At 52.0% G+C, this 24,349-nt stretch overlaps 2 protein-coding genes across 5 annotated transcripts in view; both read left to right on the top strand.

Annotated features, from left to right (window-relative positions):
- The window catches only part of ASB10 (ankyrin repeat and SOCS box containing 10), a 39,367-nt gene extending 18,290 nt beyond the window's left edge, over positions 1–21,077 (top strand). For 2 of the 4 annotated variants that reach the window (XR_006553012.2, XR_006553011.2), the window contains exon 7: positions 20,947–21,055. The gene's annotated coding sequence lies outside the window, so the exon portion shown is untranslated. Of the gene's footprint in view, positions 1–20,943 lie in introns of all 4 variants that reach the window. The other 2 variants (XM_044947074.2, XM_045166490.1) reach the window with 2 other exon arrangements.
- GBX1 (gastrulation brain homeobox 1) lies at positions 386–24,349 on the top strand. The gene is made up of 2 exons (XM_044947075.2): positions 386–947; positions 20,944–24,349. The coding sequence occupies exons 1-2, from the start codon at positions 401–403 to the stop codon at positions 21,492–21,494; spliced, it is 1,098 nt and encodes a 365-aa protein (XP_044803010.1). The 5' UTR covers positions 386–400; the 3' UTR covers positions 21,495–24,349.

Genomic DNA, 24,349 nt, shown 5'->3' with positions numbered 1-24,349 from the left:
TCATCAATCTCCATTAATAATAGTTGGTTGGGCTGCGGGGGGCGGGCGGGGGTCCCGGGCCGGCCGACCGGCCGGGCCGCTGGGAACGGGCTCTGCGGAGGGAGCGGGAGCCCGGGCGCGGAGGCTGCGGGCGGAGGGAGGAAGTGAAGCGTAATTTGAGGAAGATGGATGAGTCCGGAGGGCGACACCCCCAGCCCGCCCGCTTGCCCGCCCCCTCCCTCCTTATGAGCGAGAGGAGCGCGGCGCCGGAGCCACACTGCGCCGAGCCCGCGCCCCGCCGCCACCTCGGCCCGGGAGCCAGGCAGCCAACCCGGCGTGCGCGCGCGGGGCGCCCGAGCCGCGGGGGCGCACGGCGGCGCCCGGAGGGGAGCGCCCCGGGGCGGCCGCGGCTCCGGGCACCATGCAGCGAGCCGGCGGCGGGGGCGCCCCCGGGGGCAGCGGCGGGGGCGGCAGCGGCGGCGGTGGCGGCGGGGGCCCGGGCACCGCCTTCTCCATCGACTCTCTGATCGGGCCGCCGCCGCCGCGCTCCGGCCACTTGCTGTACACCGGCTACCCCATGTTCATGCCCTACCGGCCCCTCGTGCTGCCGCAGGCGCTGGCTCCCGCGCCGCTGCCCGCCGGCCTCCCGCCCCTCGCCCCGCTTGCCTCCTTCGCCGGCCGCCTGACCAACACCTTCTGCGCGGGGCTGGGCCAGGCCGTGCCCTCGATGGTGGCGCTGACCACCGCGCTGCCCAGCTTCGCGGAGCCACCCGACGCCTTCTACGGGCCCCCGGAGCTCGCCGCCGCCGCCGCCGCCGCCACTGCCGCCCGAAACCACCCCGAGCCGGGCGGCCGACGCCCGGAGGGTGGACTGGACGCCGACGAGCCGCTGCCCGCCCGGGAGAAAGTAGCAGAACCCCCAGTGCCCCCGCCTGCGCACTTCTCCGAGACTTTCCCAAGTCTGCCGGGTAAGTGCCCTGGGCCGGCCAAGTCTCCGGGCGGGAGGCTGGTCCCCCTAGAAGTCCGAGGCGGCAGCCTGCTCTCGGAGCCCCGACACCTCCTCAGAGCCCCCGGAGTCCCGGAGCCCCAGATGCGCCGCCGTTGTGCGGAGCCACCTCCAGGTCCCAGATCCGCCGCCCGCTCTGCCTCCAGAGAGCCTGCAGCCTCGGCCCCGAGACTCGCCCGTGCTCCCGGCCAGACTAGCGGCTTGCCTCCTGGCGGTCTAGTCCTGCCCCGGCTCCCGCGGCTGCTTGCAGAACCTCTTGCTCCTCTGCTGGGAATAGAGAAGCTGCAAGTATGGGATTCCTGGGGACACCAGCCAGACCCCCGGGTGAGGGGGCAGTGGGGCAGCTGTCAGTTCAGTAAGGGCTTCTGCGGAGACGGTGGTATTGACCCCCTGCGGACCCTCGGAACGCAGGGGCAAAGGGAGCGTCTTAAAGTGGTGCTGATGGTGGGGGGACTTGTGTGTCTCTTGGGTGTGGAGGTCGCTTCTGAACTGGCGGATTTACAGCCAGGCCTTGGAGAATCAAGCGAGGGCCTCGCACTGCGGACTGAGGTGGTCTGGGAGGCGGAGAGACAGGCTGAAGGCAGGGCTGAGTGGGGTGTGGCCCCAAGGCCTGGGAGTCCAGAATCCAGCTAAGATCCTGGAACCAGTGAGATTCAGCTAAGAGATTGTTCAGGGATCTCTGATCCTCCATAGGAGAATCACCTCTCAGGAGAGGTGAGGTGTATTCAAACAACCCTGTTTCTAATCAGTCCAAACAGGCCTCCCTGTTGACCTTTAACCCCTAAAAGCTGGAAAAGCTTTTACTCTCCAGAGGCAGATTCAGGTGTGCTGAGACCCCCAGCTTATGCAGTTTGGTGGGTGGGCCCTATTTAAGAAAAACAGGGACTGCTTGCAATGTGGTGTTCTGAGGCTTCAAGTTCTTGAACATCAGGATGAAGCTGCCTCTGCTTAACCGTTCATCACATCCAGTTTAGCAGGTGGAAGGGACCCAGGAGGCTTGGGGGAGGACTCTAGTGGAGACAAGGAGAGCCAGGAGCCCCCTTTGTCCTTCGTCAGGAGAGCTGTTCCTGGGGAGGGGTTCCTGGGCCCTTTCTCAGAGTTGTCCAAAGGGCCAGTACTTCTTCCAGACCCCAAGGGCTGCTCTGCAGTCTGTCTGCCTCTTCTTTCCCCCTTTAGCCCTGGGCATTCTGGCTCTGGGGTACTCAGCTGCTGGTTTTTTGTACCTGGTTGGACCAGGAGGAACCAGTGACTGAAATCTAGGCAGCATCTCCTGGGAAGGATCCAGAGGAAATGATAGAGCAGCAGCTGGAACCTGGGAGGAGATGTCCACAAGATAAGGGGTGGGGGTGGGGAGGAGCCACAGGAGGACAGGAGGAGGGAAGGATTGGTGGGGAGTCCTGAGACAGAAGGGAGAGCCAGGCTGGTGGCGTTGGGGGATGAAGGGGTTTGGAGGCAGTAGGAGAAGCAGACGCTTGAGGAGCAGATGAGCAGAGCCAGAGGGGAGAGGAAGACGTCCCAGTGGAGGAGAGCAGGGGTGGAGTATCCCCAGGGCATGGGAGACCAAGCAACTCGTCCTGCTCTTCAGGTTCCCCCCTCCGCCTGCTTCTTGTTTTGCCCCATCTGTGCAGTGGGGCCTCTTTTCTGAAGCAGGTAGAATATCGGCAGGAACACCAGGCGTGGAGGTGGGGAAAGCAGAAGGAAAGGACAGAAGAGAAACGCTGAGGAATAGAATAGAGGCGCACAGATGGACTACGCGCCCAGATCGTCCAGAGATGCGAGCACGGAGAGGGCTGCCTGTTGGAAGAGACGGGCAAGGGGTTTCCAGTGCTGGCTCCAGGAAAAGGGGAGCAGCATTTCTGGGCCAGAAGTGTGTGTGTGTGTGCAAGAGTTCTGTCCTGAGAGGACTGGGAAGGAGCTAAATAAATATACTAGTAGGAAAGAGGGGAACGTTTCAACACTAGGAGTAATTTTTTTTTAAGGTTTGTCAGTATTGAGAGTTACAAGAAATGAATTTATATACAGAACAAGAAAGAAAAGAGCTTCATCACCTAAAGAGAACGTTGGAAGCAGTAAAGGGGATTGTTCGTCGTTCCTGGAGTAACAACAAGGAATTTCTTTGCTAAGAAGGATGAGAAGGAGACCTCCCAGAGGAAGAATTCTGAGAGGTGCTGGAGTGAAGGTCATCCCCCCATTAGGAAGAGAGGCACAGAAAGGGTTCTCAGTGGGGCTTCCGGAGCTGAGCAGGAAGGCGAGATTTCAGATGGCAGGTTCGCAGTTAATGAATGGGAGGGCTTCCTGTGACTGCGGCTTCTTCTCCCTCTTAGTGCAAACTCGCCCGACTCGTCTTCACCTCACCACTCATGTCCACCTTCCCAGTCTTGATTTTTTTTTTCCTCAACAGAGTTGAGAAAAGAAAATAGCAATTCCAGAAACGTTAGACATAAAATGGGTTTGAGGAGTCATGACGCATGGCTCATGCTGAAAGTGGTGGGAAAGCGAACACTCTGCTTGGCAAATTGTATTCGAGTATTTAGTATGAAGTAAAAGAGTTCTTAGAGCGAATAATGGAGTTGGAACCTCATTACAGAAGATTTTGGAGACGGGATGGCATCTTTAAAGTGACAGAGGAGGAATTGCTATTCTACTGTGAATGGGTAACGTGGGTCTGATGTTATTAATTTACATTTGTCTAGTGTCTTACAATTACTATCCATTTAAATGAAATTACAGTGAAGATAGGCCAATTTGGAGGATGGTGAGTGAAGTTCTTTTTCTTGGGAATTAGAAGGACTATTTCTAAAAATTTTGCTGAGAGTTGAGACAGATAGCGCCCTACTAGAATTGATGAGGAAGAAAGCAGAACTTTATTATGATTTGATGGCAGAGTAGAAGCTATATTAGCAGGCAAAGAGAAATACCGTGTACAGAAATAATGGGGGCAGAAAAGATTTGAAAATGGTACCCTGAAAGCAATTCTAAGTTTGGAGCATGGGAGCAGTCGATGTGGATAACTGGGAGAGATGTCTTAATAGGAGTGATAACAGAATTTTGAACTAGCAGGGAAGATTTAAAAGTATGAATCAACAGAAGCTCCCAGAGCAGTGCCATCTAGCAAGTCATTTATGTCATTAAAATAATTTTCTTAGCCACATTCAAATAGTAAAATAAAACAGGTGAAATTAATTTTTATAATTTATTTAACCCAGCATGTCCAAAATATTATTTCAGCATTACTCAATATAAAAAATTTAATGAGATGTTTGATATCCTCTGTTCACGCTGTCTCTGAAATCCAGTGTTTGTTTCACACATTCAGCACACCTCAAGTTCAAACCAGCCACGTTTCACGTGGTCTGTAGCCTCATGTGGACCATAGCTGACGTATCAAATCTGGAGAATTGTAAGAATGGTCCTGTGAAAGGGATGAGGGGAAAGGAGCTTTGAAACAGGTGGGTAGTGAAGTTGTTGATGTGCTAGGAATATGGAGGGAAGAGACCAGTTGGCCCCAAAAGACATGAAGAAAGAGAGTTCTGCCTTAAGTGGGATGGGCAGAGATGACCTTTCGTGTGAAGGTGTGTGAGCTCTGACTGAGTTATCGAAGCTGACTTGAGAACGTGGAACTCACACATGTCACAGAGAAGATGGGGGAAGTGGATGCTGCGTGCTAGGGAATGATGAAAAGAGCTGTCCATTTGGAAAAATTCAGGAGAAAACTTTCATTTGGAGGCGTTTCAGAGCAGCAATTCATTCAAGGGGGAAAAGGACTGGATTGCCTGAAAACAAATAGTTAAGGATGATGGATACTCTGTATGTGATTGTTGTGTCGGCAACACAAATAGAGTGCGAGTGTTTTGAAAGATAATGCCACTGCTGAGCGTGGAGAGGGAAAAACCACTTGTGGTTGAGATGGTATGGAAAAGAGAACATGGGGGGACTAACCTGGGAGGGAGATGGCAGGGTAGCGAGCATTCTCTTCTAAAACTAAACAGAAAAAAAATTTGCTAATTTCTGAATAGAGACTGGCAATAATAATGGAAACCGTTCAAGGAGGCTAGCGTGATATCTGAGTGCTGACTGAGGTCAGCCACGCACCTGGCCGTAGCCAGGGAGCGCTGAAGACGACCCATCAGTTAATTTCTGAACAGGTATCCATTATGACTGCCGGAATATATTTACTCACAAGAGGAAAAAACTGGGAAGAATGATGTGACGTGGAATCAGAGACTTCTGTTAGAAACAGGAGGGAGATTTTTCTTGGGAGTGAAGGAGAGCATGTTTTCCTAGAAATTTTGAGGATGAGCGTACAGGGAAAGGGACTGCTCCATTGACATCTACAGAAGGCACATGTTGCATTAACTTCATGTGAGTGAAAATGGACATTTATTTAGGAGTGACGCAGGGATTCAGGTCTCAACTTTGTCAGTCATTAGCTCTACAGCTTCGGCAAGCCACTGAGTTCAATTCAGGAAACATTTGTTGTGTGTCTGTTATGACCTTAGTTTTAAGACACTCTGCGTGTGTGGGTGCTAAGTCGCTTCAGTCCTGTCGGACTCTTTGCAACCCCATGGGCTGTAGGCTTCTCTGTCCACGGGATTCTCCAGGCAAGAATACTGGAGTGGGTTGCCATTCCTTTCTCCAGGCTAGCTTCCCGACCCAGGGATTGAACCCACATCTCCTGCAGCTCCTGCATTGTAGGTGGATTCTTTACTGCTAAGCCACCAGGGAAGCCCTTAAGATGCTATGTTTATTGCTCAGTCATGTTGGACTCTTTGTGACCCCATGGATTTAGCCCCCAGGCTCCTCTGTCCACGGAATTTTCCAGGCAAGAATACTGGAGTGGGTTGCCATTTCCTCCTCCAGGGGATCCTCCCAACCCAGGGATGGAACCCGAGTCTCCTGCATTGCAGGCAGATTCTTGACTGTCTGAGCCGCCAGGGCTTAAGACCCTATAGGTGATTCAAAATCTTATCACTTCTCTAGGCTTCAGTTTCCTCACCTGTAATGTAAAAGTTTTAGTTCAGATTATTTTTAACATTCCTTTCAGCTTTATAGAACTAAAAGCTTGGTTTTCTAGCCTCAGAATTTAGAGTCAGACTGTTAACATGGACTTCATGGACCCCTTGTGAGGAAATCTGTTAATTATGGATGTGGAAAAAAAATTCTATGTCTACATTTCTACTAGCTTCTCACTGAAATTTGACACGTCCTGTGATTATGAAGGCCAGAAACCATCGCAGCGTCCATAGTACCTGAGAGTTTTGTTGCCAATAGAGATCGCAGATATTTTCATACAAATTAACAATTTTTGGAGACATATTGTTGTTTAATGAATTGATAAAGAAATGTAAGTGATTATATCTCAAATCGGAGAAGGCAATGGCAAGCCACTCCAGTACTCTTGCCTAGAAAATCTCATGGACGGAGGAGCTTGGTAGGCTGCAGTCCATGGGGTCGCTACTAGTCGGACATGACTGAGCGACTTCACTTTCGTTTCACTTTCACGCATTGGAGAAGGAAATGGCAACCCACTCCAGTGTTCTTGCCTGGAGAATCCCAGGGGCCGGGGAGCCTGGTGGGCTGCCGTCTATGGGGTTGCACAGAGTCGGACACGACTGAAGCGACTTAGCAGCAGCATATCTCAAATACATTTAAAATATTTGATAACTGTATTTTATATAATTGCTCCCTAATGTAATCCTATGTGTTTTAACTTATGCACAGAAAAGCGCTGTTCTGAGAAGGGGTTCACAGGCTTTTTCTGGCTGCCACCTTTGACCCTGGGTGAGGCAGAGAATGTTATTGGGAGGATTGGAATGGATATTGAGATACCTTGTGCCTCAGTGAGGGCAGCACTTGGGAGGGTTGGAAGAGGAGGGGTCTCTGTTGTTAACTAGGGAACTGGAGATTCTAGAAGTGAAAGTCACTCAGTCATGTCCGACTCTTTGTGACTCCATGGAGTATAAATTCTCCAGGCCAGAATACTGGAGTGGGTAGCCTTTGCCTTCCCCAGGGGATCTTCCCAACCCAGGGATTGAACCCTGGTCTCCCGCATTGCGGGCAGATCCTTTACCATCGGCTGAGCCACCAGGGAAGCCCAAGAATACTGGAGTGGATAGCCTATCCCTTCTTCAGCGGATCTTTCCGACCCAGGAATCGAACCAGGGTCTCCCGTATTGCAGGCAGATTCTGTACCAACTGAGCTATCAGGGAAGCCTAGATTCTAAAAGGTTGGGACATAATTCTTACACTCAGTGCAATGGGCTTGAATAGTCTATACTGGGACTAGTGGGGGAGAGGCAGTAATTGGAATGAGGAGGGGCAAATGTTTTAACTGGAAAGGAGGACCGTAATATTCTGAGCCAAGTATTGGCGTTGAGGGTAGTGTTTGAGTGAGAAGCTACAGGCAAGGATTTTTGCCTTGGAAATAACAGAGAAAGAAGGATCTTTGCGGTGAAACGGATTAGGAGTTAGGCAGCAGCAATGATATAAGTAGTGGGGTAGATATACAAAAAAGAGAGGCGCTTGAAGAGGAGCAGTGGGAAGAAAAGAACTCCCTGGGAGAGAAGTTTCCCCAGAGGGAATGGTGGGGGCAGGGGTGGGGGGGGGGCGGTTTCCTGCCTCCGAACCAAGGCAGAGTGGAGAGCGCCCTCTTCAGGTGCTGCCGTGGTGATGCAGGAGGTCTGGATTAGGAATGGGAGAGGAGAGGTTGGGGTATTTCACTGACGAAAAGACGCATTCTTCGAGAAAGTTACAGTTTAGAGTCATGTGGAAGAAGTTTTGAAGTGCTCATTGGGAGAGTGAGAGGGAAAAGAGAAGCTTGAATTGTTGTGACAGAAGAGTGACCTTCACGGGTGAATTCAGTTGTGGTCGGAAGGGACAGCACAGCAAGGCAAGTCGTCCGGAGGCAGTGGCTTCCCTCCCTTTCCATCACGGAAGGGAAAGGAATATTCTCCCCGAGATGAGAGGAGGTGTCTTATTAGAAGCAAAAGGCAGGGTGGGGCCAAGACTAACAGAGATCAGGGTTGTGTGGAGAAAGCACTTCGTGAAAATGAGGGTGGGGGAAACTGAAAACTCCTGAGCTGGGGGCAGTGGGAGATGGATTCCTTGACTGAGAATTATGATAGCTTTTGTTCAGTCGCTCAGTCGTGTCCGACGCTTTGCGACCCCATGGACTGCAGCACGCCAGTCCTTCACTATCTCCCTGTCCCTCACTATCTCCCCGAGTTTGCCCAATCTCCTGTTCATTGAGTCGGTGATGTCATCCAACCTTCTCATCCTCTGTCGTCCCCTTCTCCTCCTGCCTTCAACCTTTCCCAGCATCAGGGTCTTTTCCATTGAGTCAGTTGATCACATCAGGTGGCCAAAGTATTGGAGCTTCAGGTGTTAAAGTAGAAGTCTTAGATAAGCCGGAACTCTATACTGGGAGCAATGGGAAGAGAAGCGATGCAGGTGTTCCAGGAGGGAGGGAGACGAAATTACCCTGAGACTGAAGGTGAGAATCAGTTTGTGTTGGCATGCATGGGTGCTCAGTAAGTCATGCCCAGCGCTTTGTGACCCCGTGGACTGTAGCCCGCCAGGTTCCCCTGTCCAGGGGATTTCCCAGGCAAGAACACTAGAGTGGGTTGCCATGCTCTCCCCCAGGGGATCTTCCTGACCCAGGGACTGAACCAGCTTCTCCCTCTGCTCCTGCATTGGATGGTGGATTCTTTACCACTGAGCCACCTGGAAAGCCCTGGGTTGTGCTGGAATGGATGACAACTATCCTATAAATTATGCACATCCTGGGAGTGTGTAACAGAGGGGTCTTAGCCAAATCACGCCTCTGTGTGTCCCAGCCTCCCCATCAGTAAAATTAGAGGTTTGAATTAGGTAACCTCTAAGGTCACTCCAGCTTGACAGTTCTGTAAGGATACCTTTCTTAGTGAATTGTTCCCTTTAAAATAGAAAAAAAAAGCTACCACACACACACACACACAAAGCAAGGGGTCAGCGGGTCGGGGGGGCAGATTCTACTTCTCAGTGCTGAGTTGTCATGGTCAGTGTCAAGGAGGCAGCACCCGGACTCCCACATCTCAGGATGGAATCAGGGCTGGGCTCTAGGGTGGAAAAGGCTCCATCATCTGTGACCAGGGGTGTGTTACCTGAGTGGAGGCCATGGACAGCCGTCGTACGGAATGAGAGAACCTTTGATAAAAGGGGGTAGATCTTAACTGATCTCCTTTAAGAGATCAGTTGTGACCGACTGGATGTCGTGAGGAAGGAAAAAGTGCCCTACGGCGAGTGAGAGACAGAACGGCTGCGCTGTGCGGTCAGCCCCTGGTCCCCTGTGCTATTTCTCCATCAGGGTTTCTAAACGGTAACTTTTATTTGGCTATTTTTTGGCTGCACCAGGTCCTTGTTGCTGCGCCCCGGCTTTCTCTAGTTGCCGTGCACGGGCTTCTCACCGCGGTGACATCTCTAGTTGGGGAGCATGGGCTCTAGAGTGCTCGGGCTTCAGTAGTTGTGACTCTTGGGCTCTGGAGCGCAGGCTCAGTAGTTGTGGCCCACGGGCTTAGGTGCCCCGTGGCATGTGGGTTCTTAGTTCCCAGACCAGTGATTGGACCCGTGTCCCCCACACCGACAGGCAGATTCTTAACCGCTGGACCATCGGGGATGTCCCTGGTACAGGATTTATGACAGGGTGACATTGAGTTTCAGTCTCTGTTTCATTCATTGATAACAGAGAGACCGTGCTGCCTGGGGGAACAGACACAGGTTTTGGATACCGATCTCAATTGCTTCTTGGCCTTTTGGCTAAGGTCAAGTGGATACCGATCTCAGCACCACCTCTTTTGTGACCTACGGCAGAAGACTAACCTCTGCAGTCTCTGTTGTCTCACCAGTAAAATAAACGGCAGCAATCCTTACCTCATGGATCTGAAGATTAAATGAGAAGCGGTTTGTCCAGCCTCCTAAAGTAATAGGTGGGCGAGAAATTATCGGTATTGTCCACGTGCTAGAAATGGATGGGGAGCTTTCCTGGGGATTAATCTGGGAAAGGCATCTTTCCTAGAGGCGGTGATGGGTGACACTCTCTGAACTGGAAAGGACAGATGTTTCTGGGGGTGATGGTAACATAGCCTTGTATCCTGAGGACTTAGTCTACATGGGGCATGCCTGGAGAAAACGCTGCATGCATCTAATGCAGGTAGATTCCAGATTTTCTCTTTGGCTCTTTCTCCCTCTTTTCAGTTTTCCTGTCTTACATGTTGGTGAGAAACTCTGTGTAGACACCTTGTGGACACGGCTGCCCAAAGCATTTCTGCTGCGTCCCAGGGAGCCTGTTCTTCCTTTCTTCCCATTAAAACAAACTTAAAAACAAAAGCAGCAAACAGATAAACAAAAAACTTTTTTATTCATCACAATCCCTATTCCCTCATATGTCTTATCTCAGCTTAGTGTTAGGAGCACGGCTATTGGATTAAAATAATTCACGCTGGATGGATTAAGGAGGGTTTTTAAAAGTCCAAATAACTTTCAAACTTGTGAAATTTTAGGTGGCACTATTATGAGTAATTTGAGGGATGACCTGGGTATCTTTGGGGGGAAATTATTTTGGATGGGAGAGGTGTGGGAGAGAGGCAGGGGGCTTCCTTTTCCTGGAGTCATGTGATTCCTGTCACTTCTAGTTCCAGCGGTGTCTGTAATCAGAACTCTTTGGGTTGCTTGTGACAACCGTTGCTCAGTTATGTCCAGTTCTTTGCAACCCCACGGAGTGCAGCACGCCAGGCTTTCCTGTCCTTCACTGTCTCCCAGAGTTTGCTCAAACTCATGTCCATTGAGTCGGTGATGCCATCCAACCATCTCATCTTCTGTAGCCCCCTTCTCCTCCTCCCCTCATTCTTTCCCAGCATCAGCGTCTTTCCCAATGAGTTAGCTCTTTTCATCAGGTTGCCAAAGTATTGGAGCTTCAGCTTCAGCATCAGTCCTCCCAGTGAATATTCGGGACATTTCCCTAATTAAACTAAAATGGACATTTATTGATTCATGTGGATCCAAAAATGCAAGCCATGTTGTTGGGTCTTTCTGTCTTGCTCTTGGTCTGGCTCCTCTCTCTGCCTCCACCTCCTTTTCTCCTGGTGAGTGAGAAGGGAGGGCACAAGCTTAAGCCGCCCTCAATTCTTATCATCCCAGGCTGGGACCCCAGTGGAGCACAGCACGTGTGAAGTCCTAAGAAGACTGACTCACTAGCTTGAGTCAAGGCCCCAGGAGATGGTTATGTGTGGATCGGCCAGCTCTAGGTCACTGTCCTTGTGATTGTGAAGGTGGGGAAATGTGACTGACATCCCCACTCCCCTGGGCAGTTGACGGAGAACAACGGCCAAAGAAGGAGGTGCCATGAGTGAACAGGAGGCGCAAGCGGCAAGGAAGGAAAGAATGTTCTTTGAACTCCCTTTCAGTATCAGGGAGGAAAGCCACAGTGAAAGTCCGGCGTGCCACAACTGAGACCCAAGGCAACCAAATGAATAAATAAATATTTGGGGAGAGAAAAACTGTTTCCATCAGTGGGCAGTATTGTTCTTTAAGTGAGAAAATACACTTTTAAATAAAAGAAATAGTGACTGGTAAGGTGATATCATACAAACCAGTAATAATGGAAAAAGCAAACGGGAGAAAGATCAGGTGGGAATTTTGTCTTGGGAATGAGGGGGAAATGGCCTGTTACAGGACAAAGGTGAGATTCGGGGATTGAGGCCTCTCCTGCAGCGATTTAAGGATCATCTCCAAGAATGTTAAGGGAAGGTGTTGAGGATGAGGTGATAAGTGGTCCTAATAAGGACCAGGTCTAAACCTAAACTGGCTTTGATAGGAAGGCTGTTGATCTGATGAAGCATCTGGGGAGGACTTCTCCAAGTGGAGGGAGGAAGACAGTTTACTGGGAAGAGTAGGAAGAGCTGATTGGAGACTTAGGAGAGCAGGGTTCTGGACCAGCTCTGTCCCTAGTGGTGTGACTGGGAAATCATTTAATCTTTTTGAAATTCAGTTTTGTTTCTCCACCTGAAAATAAGGTGCCTAACCTCCCATTACTACCACTGCTAGGTCAGCTCTACTTCAATGAGTTGCCTGAAGATGACAGTACTAAGTGTGACATTGCTTGGGAAGGTTAAAGGTCATGCAAGGGTGCTCTTGGCAATGACCACATTCAGTTCAGTTCAGTCGCTCAGTCGTGTCTGAATCTTTGTGATCCCACGGACTGCAGCATGCCAGGCTTCCCTGTCCATCACCAACTCCCGGAGCTTACTCAAACTCATGTCCATCGTGTCAGTGATGCCATCCAACCATCTCATCCTCTGTCATCCCCTTCTCCTCTTGCCTTCAATCTTTCCCAGCCTCAGGGTCTTTTCCAATGAGGGGCATTAGCATGCCCTGAAAGGAGCTCCAAGCTTGGAGTGGGCAGGTGGTGGTGGGGGAGTCTCTGTGACCTTGTCAGGAAGGTGGGAGGGGCTCTGGACCGCAGTGACACAGAGGAAGTTCTCATGTGGATTTGGAGTAAAGAATGCTGAAGAGTCACGGGGAGAGTGGAGAGAGAGGAAGTGAATATTCGTTATTTTACCTAAAAGTATAGCAAGGAGCAGCAGCATAGCAGGGCATGAACTTAGTGAGGACGAATGAAAGACACACTGAAAGCAAGTCAGTTGCCATGAAGGATGGGAGAAGGTACCGTCTCCAGAAAGAGAAATAATTACAAACTGGGTGTGATGGTAAAATGAAGGTGGTGCACACATGCCTCTTTTTGGGGAGATGACCTGGATTTTTCCCACCTTTTGACCCCACCCTTCTGTATTCAGGAAGCTGGATAGTTGTCCAGAGAGGGGTTTGGGGCATGTGAGGGTTGTTGTTTAGTCGATAAGTCATGTCCAACTCGGTGTGACTCCAGTGACTGTCGCCTGCCAGGCTCTTCTGTTGGTGGGATTCTCCAGGCAAGAATACTGGAGTGGATTGCCATGCCCTCCTCCAGGGGATCTGCGAGTCAGGGATCAAACCTGCACCTCCTGCATTAGCAGGCGGATTCTTCACCGCTGAGCTACCAGGGGAGACCTGCCTGTGAAGGTCGTTGTTCTTTAAATGGAGGGAAGAGAAGCCAGAACTGAGTGTAGTGGGGGAGAGGCTTCTCAGCAAATAATAATGACTTGGTTATATGTCAGCTGGACCAGAGCAGGCCGGGTGAGGGCTGGACGGTGCAGAAGCTCTGTGAGTTCCCGTGGCTGGGGGTCTAAGGTGGTTCTGCATCCTGGGGGCTCTTCTGCCTCATGACCCAGGCCTGTCATCCTCGCTGACCTTGGCGGCCATAGACTCCTGTCTAGGTGGTATGAGCCTGGTGGTATTTGTTCTTCCTACTGGAGAACACCTACCACGGGGGTCTCTGGCCCCAAGTTAGAGCTTCTTGTCCTCTCCCAAGGAAGATTCATTGCAAGGGTGCCCCTGAAGCCTGCGTGCTGCTCTCTGCAGAGGGACAATGCCCCTGGAGTGGACCCTACAAGTAATCGTGGTTCAAACCATGTGATTTCTGCTTTTCAGGACAATAGCATCTACCAGGAGGACTTGATGTTTCCTAATAACAAGCTGCCCCACTGCCATTTCCCCTGGATAGATAAACAAAGGCTGCCCACAGGGAACAAGCTGGAAACAGTGTACGCATTTAAAAAATTTTTATTTTATATTGGGTATAGTTTATTTACAATGTTGCGTTAGTTTCAGGTAAACAGCAAAGTGATTTAGTTATCCATTCAGTTCCGTCGCTCAGTCGTGTCAGACTCTTTGTGACCCCATGGACTGCAGCACGCCAGGCTTCCCTGTCTTTCACTATCTCCCAGAGCTTGCTCAGACTCATATCCATCGAGTCGGTGATTCCATCCAACCATTTCATCCTCTGTCGTCCCCTTCTCCTCCTGCCTTCAATCTTTCCCAGCATCAGAGTCTTTTCCAATGAGTCAACTCTTCACATCAGGTGATCAAAGTATTGAAGCTTCAGCATCAGTCCGTCCAACAAATATTCAGGACTGATTTCCTTTAGGATTGATTGGTTTGATCTCTTTGCAGTCCGTGGGACTCTCAAGAGTCTTCTCCAACACCACAGTTTAAAAGCATCAATTCTTCGGCACTCAGCTTTCTTTATAGTCCAACTTTCACATCCATACATGACTACTGGAAAAACCACAGCTTTGACTAGGTGGACATTTGTCGGCAAAGTAATATCTCTGCTTTTTAATAAGCTACGTAGGTTGGTCATAGCTTTTCTTCCAAGGAGCAAGCATCTTTTAATTTCATGGCTTAGGTCACCATCTGCAGTGATTTTGGAGCCCAAGCAAATAAAGACTCTCACTGTTTCCATTGTTTCCCCATCTATTTGCCATGAAGTGATGGGACCAGATGCTGTGATCTTAGTTTTCTGAATGTTGAGTTTTAAGCCAACTTTTCACTCTCCTCTTTCACTTTCATCAAGAGGTTCTTTAGTTCTTTGCTTTCTGCCATAAGGGTGGTGTCATCTGCATATCTGAGGTTATTCATATTTCTCCCAGCAATCTTGATTCCAGCTTGTGCTTCATCCAGCCCGGCATTTCTCATGATGTACTCTGCGTGTAAGTTAAGTAAGCAGGGTGACAGTATACAGCCTTGATGTACTCCTTTCCCGATTTGGAACCAGTCTGTTTTTCCATGTCCAGTTCTGTGTCCAAGTTTAATTATACATATACATAAATCTTCTTCCCTGCTGGCTCAGCTGGTAAAGAATCTGCCTGACCTGGGTTCGATCCTTGGGTTTGGAAGATCCCCTGGAGAGGTGCTACCCACTCCAGTATTCTGGCCTAGAGAATTCCATGGACTGTACAGTCCATGGGGTCGCAAAGAGTCGGACACGACTGAGCGATTTTCACTTCAGTTCACATACATAAATCTATTCTTCTAAAGATTCTTTTCTCATATAGGTAATTAGAGTATTGAGTAGACGTCCCTGTGCTATGCAGTAGGTGTTTATTGATTATTTTACATATAGGTCAATGTTCTCTTATATAACCAGTAATGTCACTTTTAATCACAAAGGACAGAGCTTCTCTGTTTGGCCATCCTACCTAGCACAGCCAGATTGTTCCCAATGAAACACTTTTCCTTCTGCCCCAAATTTTCTCACCAAGATGATTATTTCCCATGGAAAATTTTTCACGATGTTTTATTGATCAAATTTTTTGGTTCACATCAGCCAGCTATACAGCATCTGCAGTTAGAAATTTACTTTCATGGACAGTTTATCCACCAGGTTCAATTATTCTCAATCAAATTTTGCAAATAGAAATTTTATCAACAAGATGTGCTTCTTGTCAGGTTTTAGTCAAAACCATTTTTATATGTGCAATTTTTGTTTTGAGTGTGCTTGCTATTGGTACGGAGAAGGCAATGGCACCCCACTCCAATACCCTTGCCTGGAAAATCCCATGGATGGAGGAGCCTGGTAGGCTGTAGTCCATGGGGTCGCGAGGAGTCGGACACGACTGAGCGACTTCACTTTCACTTTTCACTTTCATGCATTGAAGAAGGAAATGGCAACCCGCTCCAGTGTTCTTGCCTGGAGAATCCCAGGGACGGGGGAGCCTGGTGGGCTGCCGTCTATGGGGTCGCACAGAGTCGGACACGACTGAAGCGACTTAGCAGTAGCAGCTATTTGGTATGTATTATGAATTCAATAAGAGTTTGCATTAATTTTTTAGCTAACTCATGAGAAACTAGTAAGGCTGTTCCAGGATTGCTATGTTGTAAAGGACCGGACTGCTCTGTTGCTCAGCCAGTCCTTCAGAATACGTTTCGGTCACTTTGGGTCTTGAGTTCTAAAATGCTCCTGGCGCTGGTGGAGCTAAGAGCAAATGGCTGGGCTCCAAATCCATCAGTGTTTAGAGTGTAGCATCTGTTGGGTTTTTGTTTTTTTTTTGGAAGGCTTTTTACTCTCTCCCCCTGCAACTCCCCGATTTTTTTTTTTTTTTTTTCTCTTTTCTCCCTAAACTTTTCAGCCCTTTCAGTTTCTCTGACTGATCATCTGATTCTTCTGCCCCTGGTTGCCTGCCCCGCCTCCCCAGCCTCGCTCACTGTCCCAGACCCTTTCCTCTGAGAGCTAACAGTATTTTCCCTTCTCTGTCGCTTTCTTCTATTTCCCTGCCATCTCCTTCCAAGAGTTGCTTATCAGACCCCTCAATGTCATGATTATAAAGGCTCAGAGAAAAACTCTTCCCCTCCCCCAACCCCTCACTACGCAGAATCCCGCCGGGATCAAGTAACCAAGAGAGGTTGTGAACCTGTGCTTCCTTTATGGCTTTAAAAGCAGCCCTGGGGGTGGCCTGCTCGTGTGGGCTCGACTTTCACGGAATCTGTGTGAAGACAGAGCGATGGATGATGTGATCTCAGGAGGGCCCTGCCAGATCGGGAACCTGGGAACCTCATCTCAGTCATCATCAATTTAGATTTATTGGACACCCCCTGGGTGCTTAGAGCTGTGCTAAATGATTTCATCCTTCAAGCCCTGAATCCTAGTTTCTGCCTTTTTGTAGCAGCTGGTTAAAGTAGTGTAGTACTGGGCTGGGTTTTAACAAGCTTCTTTTTTTTTCTGTTGTTGTTTACTGCAAGCCATGTTTTAAAAATTAGAAATTAAAAGAGGATTTAGTAATGATGTTGGGGGTTGCCCTTGATTTCCTTTAGCATAAGATCCTGTCGTTCCCACCCCACACAAATTCCTCTCCAGCGACTCTGAGATCAGAGGGCCTAGGGCTTCCCTTGTGGCTCAGCTGGTAAAGAATCTGCCTGCAGTGTGGGAGACGTGGGTTCGATCCCTGGGTTGGAAAGATCCCCTGGAGAAGGGAAAGGCTACCCACTCCAGTATTCTGGCCTGGAGTATTCAGTCCATGGGGTCGCAAAGAGTCGGACACAACTGAGTGACTTTCACTTTTCACTTTCACTGGAAAGTGGGGAGAATAATATTTATGGAGAGGATGTCTTATGTCTGGAGCTGGGCTGGAGAAACAGGGTTGTCAGGAATATTTTAGGGGAGGCTTGAGAAAGGAGGGACAGAGAGGGAGAATCAGAAAGTGCTCCGGAGTAGTTTCTTTCTTTCAGTCAACAAATACTTATCCAGGACTTCCCTGGTGGTCCCATTGCAGAGGGCCTGGGTTTGATCCCTAGTCAGGGAACTAGATCCCTCATGTCACAACTAATTCCTGGTGCAGCCAAATAAAAATACATTTAAAAAGGAGGTATTTTCTCAGTGCCTGCTCTGTTCAGGTAGCTTTCTAGATGCTGAGAATATAGCAGGGAAATATATATATATAATATATGTATATAAATCTCTACCTTCCTGGAAAGTGAAAGAAAGTGAAAGTCACTCAGTCGTGTCCAACTCTCTGCAACCCCATGGACTATTCTCCAGGCCAGAATACTGGAGTGGGTAGCCTTTCCCTTCTCCAGGGGTTCTTCCCACCACAGATCGAACCCAGGGCTCCCTCATTGCAGGCAGATTCTTTCCCAGCTGAGCCACCAGGGAAGCCCAAGAATACTGGAGTGAGTAGCCTATCCGTTCTCCAGGGGATCTTCCCAACCCAGCAATCGAACCGGGGTCTCCTGCATTGCAGACGGATTCTTTACTAGCTGACCTACTAGGGAAGCCCACCTTCATGGAACTTAACGTTTTAGTAGGAAGAGACAGCCAATAAAACAGTTCATTTTGCAGTGGCCCCTGAGGCCCTGCGCCCAGGGAGGGCTCCCACACTCCCAGGGAACGTCAAGGCAACCTCCACACGGCTGTTCCGTCACATTTGCTCTGCAGGAGAAAGCTCGTGAGCCTAGGTCTGTCTGCACTGTGCTCGGATCCTGCAGGGAGAACACCCTGGGTGCCCACCTGGATCCCAGGCCTAGGGGCCAAAATGGCATTTTTCTCCCGGGGAGCCCTAACGTGGGGCAGCCCAGCAACTGCTTGCAAAGGCATCCCGTTGCTATTTGCTTCCTTCTGCCAGAGCTAGCTTTGCTCCCCGCTTTGGCATTTGGCAAGCCAGGGGCCGGCCCGCCACTCCTCGCCGGGGGCCCATGGGAGGTGCCAGGTGCCCTTGAGCCAGGTGACCCCAGCATGGCACCCGGCCCCATCAGATGCACTCCCGCAGCCTCCTTCCCCATGGGCAGGACCGCGCTGACCTAGGAATGTGTTTGCAAGCCTCGCAGAGTGCCGGCTGACACGCGGCCCTGACTCAGGAACTGAGGCCCTGGGAGCAGGCCCGGAGGTCTGGCGTCTGAGGAGCCACATACTTGCTGCGCGATAGAGGCCTGAAAACCCAATAAAAATAAATGAATAAAGTTGGTTACGTATACCATAGCAACAAGTAAAGCAGAGAAGGGAGATGGGAAGCATAGGGAATTTTGATTTTAAAAAGGAAGATTGGGTAAGGTCTCATTGATAAAGACCTGAAGGAGATAGGGAATAAGCCAGTGCCAGAATCTAGGTGAAGAATCTAGTATTCCAAACAGAATAACCCATGGGAAGGGGTGGGAGGGGCAGAACAGGAGAAAACGTTGATGAACTAGCAAGAGAGGAGAGTGACTTGGGCTAGCTGGACCCAGAGGAGGTGATGAGAAGTCAGTTGGGCTGCGGCTCTACTGAGATTTGCTGGTGGGCTGGTCACTGGTGGTGGGAGTGAAGGTCTGGTCTGAATAATGGGGGTGGGTGGGGGGAGTTAGCACTACCTGAGATGGAAAGAGAGGGGGGGTTCAGACCGGGAGAAGCTGACTCTGAAGAAGGTCCAGGAGTCCAGTTTGGGACACCAGATGTTACACTTGCGTTCTGGGGAGGTGGGGATGGCCTGGGAAAGGGCCCCTAATGACATGAAATGAGGACCCAGGGATGTGAATCTTGCAGAAATTAAACCAATTTTGGATCGGGATGAAGGCAGGGAGAAAGCCCAGGGTGCTGGGAGGTGAGCCCCGAGAGGCAGGTCATGGATGGGCGCAGGTGGGTGAAGTTGGGTGGGCTGTCAGAGAACCAAGCCCACCTTCGAGGGGAGCAGTAAGGCCTGGGTGAGGCTGTCAGGGGGTGTGCCACGTGGGCTTTGAGATGGTGGATGAAGGCCGGAAGCCCTCCAGGAAGAGACAGGGCCCGGGAATGACACCACCGGAGGAGGGGTGGAAACGTGCGGGGACTGGGATGGGGTGGGTGAGCCGGGAGAGGCTGTATCCTGGCCTCTAAGGAGAATGTAAACGTGGTTCCTGAGCAAAAGGAACAGGTGCGGACAGCATCCGTTCAGGACAGCTCTGGGGTGGAGGAAGGGAGCAGAAAGTGAGCGGGCTGGTGCGGGGGCGCAGGGGGATGGCAGGGGTGAGAGAGTAGGGCCGGCCCCGCGGGGAGCGTGGAGCTGCTCCAGCTCGCGCATGCGTGCGCGCACTCGGCCCGTCTAGGAATCATTTCGCGGGGTCACCTTCTCGACCTCGGAGTGTGCGTGCGACACATGTGGTGATGTGCACACATGCGCCCCCACCTGTACATTGCGAGCTCCTCTGGCGAGGGGCTGACTGTTCAGTTGACGGGTTAATCTGTTTTCTTCTCGTTCTCCTTTCTACCGGTAGGTTTTCTTTTTGATTTTTTGTGGTTCCCCTGTTGATTGGTCCTTTGGGCAGAAAACAAGGGATTTTGTAAAACTCAAACACTAAAAGACACTTGTCATGGCTTATCTGTGGTTCCGATAAAAATGTCCCTATGATGCAACCAACGATGGAATTAAGCTTTAGAATTATGTATGGGTTAAAATGTTTATATGCCTGTGATTACAAATAACCAGCAGCCTACTGAGTCAGAATCTCTCTTTCCCCCTTTTCCTCTCTGTATTCCCTCCCCAGCTGCACTTCTATTTCTTCCTCTGCTTCCCGTGTTCCCTCCGGTTCTCAGCTGACACTGAACTCAGGGTCCCCGGGATTCTGAACTTGGGCAGAAAGCAGCTGTTGATGCTTCTCACTGGCTTGGCTGGGACAGAGGGAAGGTGGAAAAGAGATGGCATCTTTTTTTTTTTTTTGAGATGGCATCTTCTTAAAATGAAGGCTGGAAAGGGTCCTGGGGGAGCTGCGTGATTGGAAGAAAAACCTGGCCATCAAGAATGTGGTGTGTGTGGTGGGAGGGCTCCCCGGTCTAGGCTGGATGGTCTGGTTACAGAGAATTGGTGAGGTGGGGGTACAGACACCTCCTGACTCTCGGGTCCTTGGGTAACACTTCCTAGATCCCAGTTTGGGGCAGGAGGGAATCACATGACCCTGAAGTTTCCATCTGGAAACAAGATGCCAAGATTCCCAGCTCCAGGAAAGAGGGAAGGAAGGGGGGCGGACCAGAGGGGCTCGCGTGGCTCTTCCCATGAGGCCAAGTGAGGAGCCCGGGAGGAGAACAGAAGCGGCCTCCTCTCTGTCCTGCAAAAGTGAATCCTCCTGCATTCTCACTCCTGCCTGTAGTAACTGAAAGGATCCCGAGCCCGGCTCCAGCTGTTTCCTCACCATGAGCAGCTGCAGGGTCTGGGCTTGGAGGGGCGGTTCGTGAGTGGGGAGCCCTTCACTGGGGTCTAGAGAGAGCCGGGGAGGTAGCAGGTAGGGAAATGAGGTTGAGGGGTGGGGGCCGAGGCATCCGGGTCCTAGGAATGGGGCCCTCTTGATGGATGCCTCCCTCACGTTGCCCGAGTGAAGTCTGTGCTGGTTAATACCTTTCTTCCCATCTCTCTGTCCTCCCAAACCTCTTCCCACTCTGCCCTGCCTGTGTGCCTCCTGTCTTATCCCCTCCATGTCTGTCTGTCCTCCGGCTGGCACGCTCTCCACGCCTGGCCCGGTTCCATGTGCCACCTCCAACCTGTCTGCCTTCTCCTCGCCTCCCCCTCAACCCGATCCCACCCCGACCCCACCCTGTTGGCCCCCACTCCCCGCAGCAGAGGGGAAGGTGTACAGCTCCGATGAGGAAAAGCTGGAGGCACCCGCAGGAGACCCGGCAGGCAGTGAGCAGGAGGAAGAGGGCTCGGGCGCGGACAGTGAGGATGACGGCTTTCTGGACAGTTCTGCTGGGGGCCCCGGGGCCCTCCTGGGACCTAAACCAAAGCTGAAGGGCGGCCTGGGGACCTCAGTGGAGGAGGGGGCACCCTCGACAGGAGTCCCGGCCCCCGGGGGCAAGAGCCGGAGGCGCCGCACAGCCTTCACCAGCGAGCAGCTCCTGGAGCTGGAGAAGGAGTTCCACTGCAAGAAGTACCTCTCGCTGACCGAGCGCTCCCAGATCGCGCACGCCCTCAAGCTCAGCGAGGTGCAGGTCAAGATCTGGTTTCAGAACCGGCGGGCCAAGTGGAAGCGCATCAAAGCTGGGAACGTGAGCAGCCGCTCTGGGGAGCCCGTGAGAAACCCCAAGATCGTGGTCCCCATACCCGTGCACGTCAACAGGTTTGCCGTGAGGAGCCAGCACCAACAGATGGAGCAGGGGGCCCGGCCCTGAGGGGCCCCCGGGAGGCACGGGTCTGCGCGGACACTGGACTGGGCTCTGGGGACCACAGGGGCCCCTGCCACGGTCCTGCCCTTGGATGGGGCTCTGTCAGCAATTGGCACAGCTCTGGGGGGCCCTCCTGGCAACCTGAGATGCGGACCCTTTTGGGTCCTGGGCCATGCCGGAGGCCCCAGGCCTGGACTTCAGGGGTTCTCACTGTTGAGGAGCTGCTGGGACTAAAAGGGGGCTCCTTGGGCCTGCAGGGTTCCCCTTCCTTCAACTGATGCCCTAGAGTCGCTTCTGAGGGGCGGGAGGCAGCCAGGGTGAGACCTGCCAAGCTGGTCACAGCTCCTTATTTATTTTGTGTACAGTTTGTATATATGGAGCTCTCTGCCTCAGTCTGTGTCTTCCAGAGGGACTGGGGAGGTCGTGTCTCCTCCAGCCTCAGTTTAACCTCCCAGCCCCAGGGCGGGCACCGCCTTGCCGGTCTACAGCGCAGGACATGCAAACAAGCAAAAGTTGGAACTCCTGCTGCCCTCCTAGGGACCCTCTCAGCACTCACCATCTCCCCCATGTAACCTACCTCTGCTTCTGTCCTTTCCCGCTGCATCACTGCCCACTGTTCCCGCCTCCAGATCTCACGCTCCTAACAGGCACCGCTGCTTCAGGGTAGAGGACTCACTCGCTTTTGAATTGAGAGGAAGTGAAGTGCTGGAGCCCAGGTTCTTAGGGGGCGGTACGTCCAGGGCATGTCTGACTAGGTGGAGGCCATGAGTCCTGTGAGGGCCCGGGTCAGGCCAGGGGCTCACCCTCGTCACCTGGGAGCCCAACCATCATAAATCGTCTTCTGCGCAGAGGACTAGGCAGCTCAGGCCCTGTCTGCTGTTCTCTGACATTCCAGACCTGAGGGCCTGGAGCGGAAGACCCACACCAGTCCTCTGTGCTTACAGCACTGGGGGTGGTCTCCCCTCCCACCCGCCCTGCCCCGTTTGCAAAGCTTGGGACCCCAGGTCCTCCTCCGTTTGAGAGGGCCCACTGCAGAGTGCAGGAGGCAGGAATGCGCGTCTGGTGGTTCTGGGAGGGTGTGTGCTGTGGGGGAAGCTACAGAGATAGGAGTTGAAGGCTTCGGGTTGGGAATTCTGCGACCAAATTAAGGAACAGCATTAGCGGCGGACAAAGGAGACAGACAGACATGAGGCTTCAGGGACACCCTCAGGGCACAGGGCAGACCAGGAGGGAACGAGACAAGCTGAAGCTGTCGGCCGCTTCCCCGCCTTCGCAAGACGGGTTGACATCCTGTACCCAGAGAAACTGGCTGCAGCTGCTGTCACGGTTAACGGGCCCGCCTGGGAAGAAACAGGACCTGCTCTCTTCCTGAGCCACTGAGATTAAAAGGCTCTGCGGGAGGCAGGTGAGCAAGGGCAGGGAAGGGCAGCCCCAGCCAGCCCTGGCCAGCCTCCTCACTGCTCCAGGGCAGGGTGCTGTGGGTCCTGGCTCCGGGCTGGTCAGCCATCTAGTTGCTCACACGTCCACTACCCGCCTCTCCCAATGGGACTGTGACACCCCTTCCCTCCCAGCGGCTCTGGCAGCCAGAATGAAGGGACCCTGGAGCTGTGGTTGGTCTTGAGCCACGGCGGCACAGCGCCCGGGCTGGGACACACATCCAGTGTCTTCTCTCTTCTTTGGCTAAATTCCAGGAAGGCTGGAGGCCAGGAAAAATGTAATCCAGGCGAGCCCCACCCTGATCTAGATCAAGGCTGTCTGAAACCTTAGACTCACCCACAGAGGGAACCTACAGGGTGAGATTCTTTTTAGGAGAGAAGTCAGGCATAGAGAGATCAAGGATCCCAGGAGATGTTGTCACCTTGCTCTCAGGAATCCTGTCCAGCAGGTCTAATGAGGGCAGGAGCAGAGGCCCTCAGGCTCTGTGCCCCTGCCCTGGGGCTGGGGGCGAGTGGTGGGCAAGGAGAACTGGCAAAGCCAAGGCTTTTTTTATTTTTTCCTGGCTTTGCCTCTGCAGCCTCCTGAACTATACCAGGCAGTTATTCACCCTCTCAAGCGGCTTCTTTTCCTTAGGGAACCTAAGGAGATGATTATTGCTAGCATTTTTCTAAGCCCAGGAACCCAATCTTACACGTACCCATAGCTCTGTCTCTATTCTGCCCTTATCTTCGCTTAAGGTGTTTATCCGCCTTGCGAAAGGGGCTGTGGATGAAGAAAATAAAATCCGGTTTTCTCTCTGAATAGCTTTACTTGGTTAATTTCCCCCTGGCAGGCACCCACGCAGAGCCCGCCAGCCTGCCACACCCACCGCGCACACAGGCCATCGGCAGGGTGGCGGCAAGCGCCCTCAAGAGCGGGGACCCTAACCTGGCAAGTTCTTCAAGAGCACACGCAGAGGTTTTCTCCAGGTCGTCTTTCTAGCGAGACTAAGGGACAGTCCGAGGGATAAGCAGGGGCCCCGGGTCCTGCCTCTGGCTTGGCGGGGAGGCTGGGGGCAGTCCAGGGGGCCTTCCTGCCATCGGCGATGTGTCTCTTCCCCTGACACGAGCCCCCCTTGTCCCATCACATCCTCAGACTCTCCCGGGCGCTGACCCCCTGCACGTCTGGCTGTGGGGCTGGTTCCCTGACGACTCCTGCCCTCTCTGTGGGTGACCTTGGGCCAGCACAGGCGTGGCGTTAATAAGGCTACTTGCCAGCATACGGATGAAAACAAGGACACCAACAGGAAACCTCCGTGAGGGTGATGGGGGAGCGGCGGGGAGCTTCCAGTGGGAAGCACAGGGCCAGTCTCCCCTCCTGGGGCGGCTGACAGACTCAACGCCACCCCTGGAGAAAGAAGGGCTGAGAGAAGCCCATGGAGGAGG

This window comes from Bubalus bubalis, chromosome 8, assembly GCF_019923935.1.
Source record: "Bubalus bubalis isolate 160015118507 breed Murrah chromosome 8, NDDB_SH_1, whole genome shotgun sequence".
Lineage (NCBI taxonomy): Eukaryota > Metazoa > Chordata > Mammalia > Artiodactyla > Bovidae > Bubalus > Bubalus bubalis.
Note: the sequence above shows the minus strand (reverse complement) of the source record. Positions and strands in the feature narration are given on the sequence as shown.

Bases quoted from the DNA above. Each gene is read 5' to 3' on its own strand.
- GBX1 (XM_044947075.2), top strand. From the start codon at position 401: ATGCAGCGAGCCGGCGGCGGGGGCGCCCCCGGGGGCAGCGGCGGGGGC. The intron at 948-20,943 runs GTAAGTGCCCTG...CACTCCCCGCAG, and splicing joins GACTTTCCCAAGTCTGCCGG to CAGAGGGGAAGGTGTACAGC.